The 11,055-nt window shown below is 51.3% G+C and overlaps 1 protein-coding gene across 1 annotated transcript; it reads left to right on the top strand.

Moving 5' to 3' along the window:
• The first annotated feature begins 4,775 nt into the window (after nt 1-4,775).
• LOC131294619 (DE-cadherin) lies at nt 4,776-10,848 on the top strand. The gene has a single exon (XM_058322664.1). The coding sequence runs from the start codon at nt 4,820-4,822 to the stop codon at nt 10,727-10,729; it is 5,910 nt and encodes a 1,969-aa protein (XP_058178647.1). The 5' UTR covers nt 4,776-4,819; the 3' UTR covers nt 10,730-10,848.
• The last annotated feature ends 207 nt before the right edge of the window (nt 10,849-11,055 follow it).

Genomic DNA, 11,055 nt, shown 5'->3' with positions numbered 1-11,055 from the left:
ATAATGCATAATCTGTTTTGATTTTTACTTGCTTAAGCTTAGAAATAAGAAATTATTACATTCCGTGTAAGCTTGGTAATGTAAAGATTAAATCCGGCCAGAAAGCAGTGAATTTATGTGCTTGTTGGAGAATGTGTGGAAGAAGAGGAAGAGAAGAAAACGGAAGAGCATCATACCTGTGTAGTGTAGTTGTGCACCTTTAACCGTCGACGGAACGTAACTAACACACATCAACCGGGTAGCTTTTTTAATGTGTTTTGTGCGGTGATTCGTTGAAGAAGAATTGGAATGAAGTAAAACACCGAAGCGGAATACAAAAGCAACCGGTGTGTGCGGAATGGCTATCGTTGTTTCTTCCATTTTCCGTTTCTCCGTCTCGTTCGTAGTGTTGTTGGTCTGGTCCAACAACCTGGTGCCCTTCGCCGTGGCGTTGGAAGCCACGATGCTTAAAAGCGTCAGAGAAGGTAGAATAAGAAAGGCAAAACATTAGTAGTGGAAAAGAAGCAGCCGCAGCGCAGCGATCTCGAGAAACCGGGTGTTCGAGCTTCGAGGAAAAATATCTTTCTTTGTGCTTGTGTAACGCAAAGAAAGTGAGGAAAAGTGCACGAGGTGAAGGTGGAAGGAGAGTATTTACCGGGCGAGTAGCAACAACAGCAGCAGCATCTATGCAGACGGTGTTCTTGTTGATGCTGCGTCGGTGCTTTGCGCAGAGAGCTTGGCATTAGTTAAGCCCTCGTTTACACGCAACAGTGCATTTTGGCCTGGCCATTTCTTCACTCGTTCTGTTATGGATCTACCAGCAACTGCCCACATCGAAGTGGGCTTCAATCTCTGCTGTTCATCGAATAGTGGTCGGAGGTGGAAGCCTTTGTTGGACCGTCGATGACTCTCCTTCCGTATTTGTGGCTCGCGAGCGGCTAGGCTTAAAAGTGTGTACTCGACTGTTCTACATACATCCAGGTCGCCCTTGTCGAGTTTAAGTGGCACAGCTTCTAAAGCATTTTTTTTGTGTCCGGTTGTGATTTTCTTGTGATCTGGGCAGGCCGCGCCGTAGCATTGCAACAGTCCAATTGATAGTGAAGGTTGTTTACAATCAAAGTGATTCGAGTGCCTGAGAGCAAAAAAGGTGTACTACCCGAAAAAAGAAGTGTACCAGCCTAGTTTCCCGTAAGATAACGCTGACTGGCTCGCGTACCATGAATCACGTACTGGAATACAGGAAACGGTGGCCAGTGAACCCAAAAAGTGTCTACTTGTTTATTTTTTATTCCGTTGCTAATTATGTATTTTTGTTTCGTTTTAAAGATTTTTAGTATTTAAAACAAAATTCAGTTTAGTGGATCATCATTGTGTTATTAAGTGGTGCAAAATTTCATGTGCTTTTATTTTTATTTCAGCATACGGTTTATGTGGTGCCTTATTGATGTGAAAACATAACAAAAAACCAAATAAAGTGCATCAGATGATTGGATGCAACCTCTGATACTCAGTGAAAAATTGCCAAAGTGCCACTTGAGTGTGATTTACGTTTGGTGAAGAAAGCACAACGTTACAATCCACTCGAGCACCAACACAGTGCCTCACTTCCGGCGTTCCGAAACACACATTTCCAGTTCTGGCGAACTGGTTCGGTGCGAGAAAAGGCCTACATGGCCCATACAGCCACACACCTCCGGTCACGTCCGCGGCGCGTAGAACGAGTGGAATCTTAAGCAACGCCTCAGCGTCAACCTATATTTTGTGTCGCGCTCCGGAAAGGCCGGAAGTTGTCACACACATATTCCCGTAGCCCGATTTAAACCGGAGCAGATCAAGTGCAACTGGCCACGGATTGACTTTTCAATCTACCGAAAGCCAACGTGTCGCGACCAAAAAAGTGGAGGTCCATTAGCGCATCCGGGCAACGATCCGGTTCGTTTGACGCCAGTGGTCTTGAAAAGAAAAAGGTAAGAATCTACCGGGCGTTAGGAGCTTATATGTGGGGAGGCGAAGCAGGGAAAAGGGAAGTTTGATATTTACACAACAATTTGAGTGTGCTTTTCTTCGTCGTTCGGCCATCCGTTATCCACAACCAGACTTCCTTCCTTCTCGTCGCTTTCCACGGTTCAATGCCAGCAGGATGTTGACAAGACCATGATCCGCCCCGTTAAAGACGGTCAAATACCTTGCCTGTAGTACCTGATTCATCATAAAAAATCAAAGCATACTTTTTGAAGCAAAACTGAATCACAGTTATTAAAATAATTTCTGACTGTCGAATATTTGTGTGTGCATTGAATCATATATTAAGTACATTGCATGATAAAATAAAAGTAGTAACTCAACAAATATGCTTTGATAAAAAAAAACGGATTGAGGATATGAGAATCTTGTTCCAATTTGGTCGTTTAACTCTCGCTAGAATCGAGGGTAAGCCAAGGCAATCTGTTGATTATTTAATTAAAAAATCCTTGTGGGCCCACAGGGCTTACTTTGATTAAAAAAATGAGTGCATATGTGTATGTTTACGTTGTTCGCTGCTACAGATCGGTGGAAGATCGTAAACTCTAAACACGCTGGCACACTCTTACGATATAGTTAACTGGCGGTCGGCCGAGTCGGTTTCCTCTGTGGTTCGAATTGATTCTTTGTTTATATGCAAAAGTCCATAAAATCTCCCCGTTTAACGATGCTGTTGCATCCCCACTTTAAATAAGATGGGTGAGGATAAACAGTCGGTTTCATGACCCGAAAGGTGTTTTAGTATCTTTCATTTTCACTGCATCAGCCTTTGTCGACTTGAGAATGCAAACTTTATGCGTTTTTTTTTTCAATACATGCGTCGCATCTCATTACCGTGCACACGGATTAACGAACGATTGGGAACGGTGCTGCAATTTATATGCACTAAATAAATGCAATCTGGGGCGGTTACTTGATTATCGCGACCGTAAATTATCCCTCCGAATGACAACTTAACTGTACACATAAGACGTGCGCCACGGATTGAACTTTTGCCGGCAGAAATCTTATTGAAACATCATCCCGTCAAGGCCAAAGACTCTCGGCAGGCAATCGGCACCGATCGGGTACATGATCGGCGGCAGCAGCTCGATAATGTTTGTCGGTAGAATTTCTTTATAGATGCTTCCCACGCCGTGTTTGATGGCGCCGTTTCAACGTCCCAGTACAGCGTCATAAATAGCGCCCGAGGTTGCTAGGACGATCGTCATAAAAGGGATTAATAAATAACCGATTATGAGATTTCAGAAAAATTAATTCAGCCGATAAGAGAATGCTAACCTTTTTAATTAGTTTCTAATAAGATGTGCCGATGAGATAAGATTGCACGAGTGCATCGGTTAGATGAAGAGTTTTCTTAGAATAGATGGATGTTTACACACTTTGAACAGCTATTTTACTGACGCGTTGAAAACATTAGTATGGTACTATTGGGGATTTACCCAAAGGCCTAAATGGTGCTTCCTTCAAAATATATTTAATGACTGAATAAAATAACGAAGGTTTAAAAAAACAATGTGGATCACATGTAATATTTTGATATTAATTTTGCCTATAGAGAAGATGTGTTCGAGAATTTTAATCGAAACAGATTTACTGTGTAAGATTTCAATCAGAAAGTTTCCTCTGCGGTTAATTGAGTGGCAACTGCATCGCGCTATCGAGCGTTTTGTCCTAACTCTGCTATTTACGGTTCTCGGAAACATTTCTTATCAGCAAAGCACTCCTCTCAACCGTTAAACTGAGGATCCCTGTGTCAACGGGCACCGACCGAGATTGCTTTCTGCGTAGGTAATGCGATCAGATAGATAGAAGCTCTCTGGAAGGGGCTATATTTATTGAGCTCTCGATTGTCATCCACTTGTCAGGATAGCTCTGACCGACGCCGCGAAACAACCGGACCGCATAGACGCGGGCTGCGAAAGCCTCTGCTTCTTCTGCTGGCGAAAGCGACTCGGTTAACTCGATTTCATGCCGAATCAAAAACGGAAGGGCAAGTTGGTTGGTGGGAAGATTGCCGGGGGCTAGCCTCGCGATGGTGGTTGTGTGTGGTAAGCAAATCTAACACTTTCAACCGTCCGTTATCTATTTGCAGATGTATCAACCCCAGCAACGTGTAGTGAACGCACGGTAAACCGGAAAAAACAGCAGTGCACGCATAAGGTGCTGTGATAGTGTGGTGGCCAAAAGATAAGCCAGCCATCATCCCGGATCGCTTTTCATTTACAACATAGAGCGGTGAGTTCGATCGATCCGGTACGACTACGACGACGACTACGACGGCGACGGTGGTACATTATCAACCATCATTCATCCGTCAGCCAGCCCTATCTACGGCTAGGTAACACACTTATCGAAGGGCTTATCGTGTTCAAACGGCAGAAGAAGAGCGTCTGCCCGTTGTGTGTGTGTGTGTATTGTGCCCTATTCTAATGGTTGCATCGAGCTCGACCCATCAGGTACCGGTGCAGCAAATTTTACCTACACACACGGCGTACGATGTCCAGCTTGTTGCTTGTCAAATTAAAGTAGCGAGAGGAACGTTCATACCCTGGACAAAATCAACCGAGAACGGACGAGAAAAGCCGGTCTGTATTGTTGAGGTTTTTATGGCGAGTAATAAAATTTCGCCATCAGTAGGATCATCGAACAGCGGGACATAAACGCAAGCAATATAGTAGAATTTACATCGCGGCCTCACCTTGTTGCGTTTGGTACGCGTTAAAGGATAAGAAGTAGCGAAGGAGAAGATTTTTCGACCCGTGCAACATCGACGTGCTCCTCGAGGGAGCCGTCGAAGGACCGAACCGATCAGATCATGCGCAAACCTGCCACGAGGATGTCACGCCTGGTGACGACGCTGGCAGCCGCCCTGTCGGTGCTGGCATTAGTCGCATCGTCCGCTGTGGAGAACAGTAGTAGAAGCAGTAGTAGTGATAGTAGCAGTGAAATCAGAACATCGCACCACATTGCAGACGATCATCGGTTAGCGAGGCAAACCGTAAGTCACCTGTACGACTACCAGCGGGAACTGTTGTTCGGTGGCCGACGAAGTAAACGAAGTCCCTTCAGCACACTCTACGAATCGAACAACGCACTCAATGGGAACGAATACGGCAACGGTGGTGCGAACAGTGGTGGAGCGTCCCGGGAGTCGGCGTACTCATCGCCGGGCATTCTGCGAGACAACCGCAAACCGAGCTTCGTCGAGTGTGATGGCTACAAACCGATGCTGAAGGAAGAGCAGCCAGTTGGCACGCCGGTACTCCGCGTGACCGCAACCGATCCCGACCGGCGACAGACGATCGAGTACAGCTTCGTGACGACACCGGGCGAGCGGGCACGTTTTCGAATCGATAAGAACACCGGCGAGATCACGACGGCCCACATCTTCGATCGGGATGAACCGATCCGCGAGAAGGAGATCTACATAACGGTGCGTGTGACGGACAACGGCCGACCCCGGCTGGATGACGTGTGTACGTTCAAGGTGACGATCCTCGACATCAACGACAATCCGCCCGTTTTCGACAAAGTGCGCTACGAGAAGTCAATGTCAAAGGACTCGAAGGCGAACCTGCGCGTAGCGACGATCTTAGCGACGGACATAGACGATGGAGACAACAGCATCATCAAGTACGAGATCGTGCAGCAAAATCCGGACAGCAGCTACTTCAAGATCAACGAGAACAACGGCGTGCTGACGCTGACGAAGCCGATCGATCGAAGTCCCGGACAGTTCTACTCGATCCGGGTCCGTGCATTCAACGTGGACCCGCAGGGTGAGGCGATGCAGGACGCGGAGGTGGACGTGAAGGTGCGCGTTGTGGAATCGAACAAACTACCGCCGTACTTTACCAAAGTCCAGATGACACCGATCGTGCTGAACGAGACGTTTAAGAACTACACCGAGTCGCTGGCAGAGTTCGAGGCGGTATCGAACATCCCCGAGAAACCGGAGGTAATCTTCGAGCTGATCCAGGGCCGAGCGGAGCAGACTAACCTGAAGAATACGTTCCTGCTAGAGCAGAAGAATAATACGGCCTCGATCAAGTTGGGCAAAACGCTCGACTACGAAACGGTGACGGAGTACACGCTGACGGTGAGCGTACGCAATTCGCACGAACTCGTCGCGGAGACGGTGCTCAAGATCAAGGTGCTGGATGAGAACGACATCATCCCGGTGTTCACGGAGGTTACGTCGGGAACGATTCCGGAGGACGAACCGGCCGGCACACCGGTGATGCAGGTGCATCGGTCAGCGAGGCACACCGTAGGTCACCTGTACGACTACCAGCGGGAACTATTGTTAGGTGGCCGACGAAGTAAACGAAGTCCCTTCAGCACACTCTACGAATCGGACAACGCACTCAACGGGAACGAATACGGCAACGGAGGAGCGAACAGTGGTGGAGCGTCCCGGGAGTCGGCGTACTCATCGCCGGGCATTCTGCGAGACAACCGCAAACCGAGCTTCGTCGAGTGTGATGGCTACAAACCGATGCTGAAGGAAGAGCAACCAGTCGGTACGCCGGTACTCCGCGTGACCGCAACCGATCCCGACCGGCGGCAGACGATCGAGTACAGCTTCGTGACGACACCAGGCGAGCGGGCACGTTTTCGAATCGATAAGAACACCGGCGAGATCACGACGGCCCACATCTTCGATCGGGACGAACCGATCCGCGAGAAGGAGATCTACATAACGGTGCGTGCGACGGACAACGGCCGACCCCGGCTGGATGACGTGTGTACGTTCAAGGTGACGATCCTCGACATCAACGACAATCCGCCCGTTTTCGACAAGGTGCGCTATGAGGAGTCAGTGACGAAGGACTCGAAGGCGAACCTGCGCGTAGCGACGATCTCGGCGACGGATATGGACGATGGAGACAACAGCATCATCAAGTACGAGATCGTACAGCAAAATCCGGACAGCAGCTACTTCAAGATCAACGAGAACAACGGCGTGCTGACGCTGACGAAGCCGATCGATCGAAGTCCCGGACAGTTCTACTCGATCCGGGTCCGTGCATTCAACGTGGACCCGCAGGGTGAGGCAGTGCAGGACGCGGAGGTGGACGTGAAGGTGCGCGTTGTGGAATCGAACAAACTACCGCCGTACTTCACCAAAATCCAGATGACACCGATCGTGCTGAACGAGACGTTTAAGAACTACACCGAGTCGCTGGCAGAGTTCGAGGCGGTATCGAACATCCCTGAGAAACCGGAGGTAATCTTCGAGTTGATCCAGGGCCGAGCGGAACAGACTAACCTGAAGAATACGTTCCTGCTAGAGCAGAACAACAATACGGCCTCGATCAAGTTGGGCAAAACGCTCGACTACGAAACGGTGACGGAGTACACGCTGACGGTGAGCGTACGCAATTCGCACGAGCTCGTTGCGGAGACGGTGCTCAAGATCAAGGTCCTGGACGAGAACGACATCATCCCGGTGTTCACGGAGGTTACGTCAGGAACGATTCCGGAGGACGAACCGGCCGGCACACCGGTGATGCAGGTGCGCGCGTACGATCTGGACGGGACCCCGGCGAACAACATTGTCTCGTACCGATTCGACGACGAGAGTCAGCCGTTTTTCAAAATCGACAGCCGAACGGGCAACATAACCTCGATGGTGGAGTTCGATCGTGAGGCGCAGGATTCGTACCACCTGAAAGTGATCGCGGAGGACAACTCACCGTCGGCGCTGTACCGCAATGGAAAACCGAACAGCATCTCGCAGCTGTTCATTATCAAGATCTCGGACAAGAACGACCACGAGCCAAAGTTCGTGAAGGAACACTTTGTGGCGGAGAACGTACCGGAGGACGCCAACATCAACACGGTGGTAATCGAGGTGACGGCGATCGACCAGGACACGGCGTCCCTCATCACGTACAGCATCATCTCGGGCAACGTGGGTGATGCGTTCAAGATTGACGAGAACACGGGCCGCATTTCGGTCAACAGTCGGCTGGACTACGAGACGATCCGCGAGTACATGCTGATCGTGCAGGCGGACGATGGCATCTTCCAGGACAATGCGACGGTGTCGATCCGGATCGAGAACGTGAACGACAATCCGCCGCGCTTCATCGACCTGCGCAACGTAACGATTCAGGAGGAAACGATCCCGCCCGGCTGCATCATGAACATCAAGGCGTACGATCCGGACATCGAGAGCCAGGACGAGCCGCAGCACATCAAGTTTTCGTTCGTCAAGGAGCAGGAGGACCTGCTCGAGATCGACGACAACGGATGCCTGCGGTTGCGCAAGGCGCTCGATCGCGATCCACCGCAGGGCTTCAAGAGCTGGCAGTTCATCATCACCGCGACGGACGAGGATGGTGCGGGCAAGAAGACGCCGGCCACGGTGAACATCATCCTGGAGGATATCAACGATAATGCGCCCCGGCTTTCGAATCCGATGCCGGTCGTGTGGGGTGAAAACCAGCCGCCCGGGTTGATCGTGAAGCTGACGGCGGAGGACGTGGATGAGGCACAGAATGGGCCTCCATTTTTCTACAGCATCGATTCGAACGCACCGCACGAGATTCTCGAGCGGTTCGAGGTACAGGGCGATGAATTGTACGCACGTGTCGAGTTTGATCGCGAGGAGCAGAAGCAGTACCAGGTGCCGATTCGTATCCGGGACTCGGGCGAAGAGCAGATGACCGACGTCAGCATTCTGCTGCTGGTGATTGGCGATGAGAACGACAACGAAATGCGGCCGGGCTCGAGCCGCATCTTCGTGTACAACTATAAGGGCGAATCGCCGAACACGGAAATCGGTCGGGTGTATGTGGAGGACGAGGATGACTGGGACCTGCCGGACAAGACGTTCCTGTGGGAGGAAACGGTTGGACCACACGATTATTTCGATCTCAACCGGGACACGGGTATGATCACGATGCTGCAGGGGACGCGCGGTGGCGAGTACGAGCTGCAGTTCCGCGTGATCGAACAGTCGCGATACTTTGCACGTCACAACGTGTCCTCCACGGTGACGGTGACGGTGAAGGAAATCCCGGAGGAAGCGGTCGATCGGAGCGGTTCCGTGCGCTTCTACAACGTGACGGCGGAGGAGTTTGTAACCCGCACACCGGGGGTGAGCAGCTCTCCAAAGGATCGACTACAGGCGAACATTGCCAACATGTTCAACATCAGTCGGGAAAATGTGGACGTGTTTACGGTGCTCAAGCGTGACACCGCCAATGGAACGTTCCTGGATGTCCGGTTTTCGGCGCACAGCAGTCCGTACTACGAACCGGAAAGGCTGAACGGACAACTGGGTTACCGATTGCGTCAACTCGAGGAAGACGTTGGCCATTCGATTCTGATGGTGGGCATCGACGAGTGCATCGAGGAGGGACGCAACTGCGAGCTGTCCTGCAAGAACACACTCTACAAGTCGAACGTACCGATTGCGGTCTACACCAACACCAGCTCGTTCGTGGGTGTGAACGCGTTCGTGCAGGCGGAGTGCGTTTGCCAAGTACCGCCTCCGATGACGTGCTTAAATGGGGGCTATTTGGTGAACGACCGGTGCTCCTGTGTGGATGGTTTCGAGGGGCCACACTGTGAGATGCTGGGCATCGGGTTTCACGGTAGCGGGTACGCACTTTACCCACCGATCAGTCCGTGCAATATGACGCGCATCAGCCTGGAACTGTCGCCGACTCAGGAGGACGGCCTGGTGATGTACATCGGCCCGATGAACTACAATCCACGCCTTTCGGTGCAAGATTTCCTCGCGCTGGAGCTGGTCAAGGGCTTACCGGTGCTACTGCTCGACTACGGCAGCGGAACGATCCGCATCGAACACCGGCATCGGTTCCCGCAGAATAAACCGTTCACTGTCGAAATCGTGCTGCAGCCCCAAACGGTTGAAATGATCGTGGACAACTGCAAACTGTCGACGTGCATGAGCCTGGACGCGCCGAAGGGTCCGAACCGGTTCCTGAACGTGAACGCCCCGCTACAGCTCGGTGGAGCGGCCGTCAACCTGGAGTATCTCGGGTCGCTGTTCAACTGGACGTACGTCCCCCAGGACAAAGGCTACAGCGGGTGCCTGCGCAATCTCACCATCAACGAGCATACGTACAACCTGGGCATGCCGAGCCTGGCGAAGAACCACGACCCGGGTTGTCAGCGGTCGGTTGCGGTGGCCGTTTCGTTCGGCATCGATTCGTACTTCCTGATCGCGATCATCGCCTGCATCGTGGTGCTGCTGGTCCTGCTGCTGGCGGTCGTCGTGCACAAGAAGCACCAGGACGGCTGGCACGAGAAGGACATGGACGACATCCGCGAGACGATCATCAACTACGAGGAGGAGGGTGGTGGCGAGCGGGACGCCGAGTACGACCTGACCGTGCTGCAGGCACCCCCGATCTACGTCGACAAACCGTACGGCAGCGAGCTGCGCCAGAAGGAAGCAAACACCGAGGTGCCCGACATCGGTGCGTTCCTCACCGACAAGAAGGACGCGTGCGACAAGGATGCTGACGCGTACCCGATCGACGATGTGCGACACTACGCGTACGAGGGCGACGGCAACAGTACGGGCTCGCTTTCCAGTCTGGCCTCGTGCACGGACGAGGGTGACCTGAAGTTCAACTACCTGTCGAACTTTGGCCCACGGTTCCGCAAGCTGGCCGACATGTACGGCGAGGAACCGTCCGACACGGACTCGAACGTCGACGACGAGGAGGGCTGGAGGATATGAAGAACGCTGAACATAAACGGCACTTTCGAGTCAATCTAAGTGTGTGTGATAAACAAAAAAAAAGGGAAGAGAAACAGCAAGGAACGCCAAGCAAAGGTCACAGCGAAGATTATGGATGTTGTTCCCGTTGTCGTCCTCTAAACAAACCTAGCGATAAGACAAGAGAGGAATGACCACTTTGTGATCTATCGTTCAGTAACACTGGACAAATGCTCGAAGTCACCACACATACACGACACATACAGAACACATATACACACGGGCCTCCATGGAAAATAGACGAAATAGTTTGTTAAGATCATTTCACTTTAAACATCTTCTCGAAA

Source organism: Anopheles ziemanni, chromosome 2, assembly GCF_943734765.1.
Source record: "Anopheles ziemanni chromosome 2, idAnoZiCoDA_A2_x.2, whole genome shotgun sequence".
Taxonomy (NCBI): domain Eukaryota; kingdom Metazoa; phylum Arthropoda; class Insecta; order Diptera; family Culicidae; genus Anopheles; species Anopheles ziemanni.
Note: the sequence above shows the minus strand (reverse complement) of the source record. Positions and strands in the feature narration are given on the sequence as shown.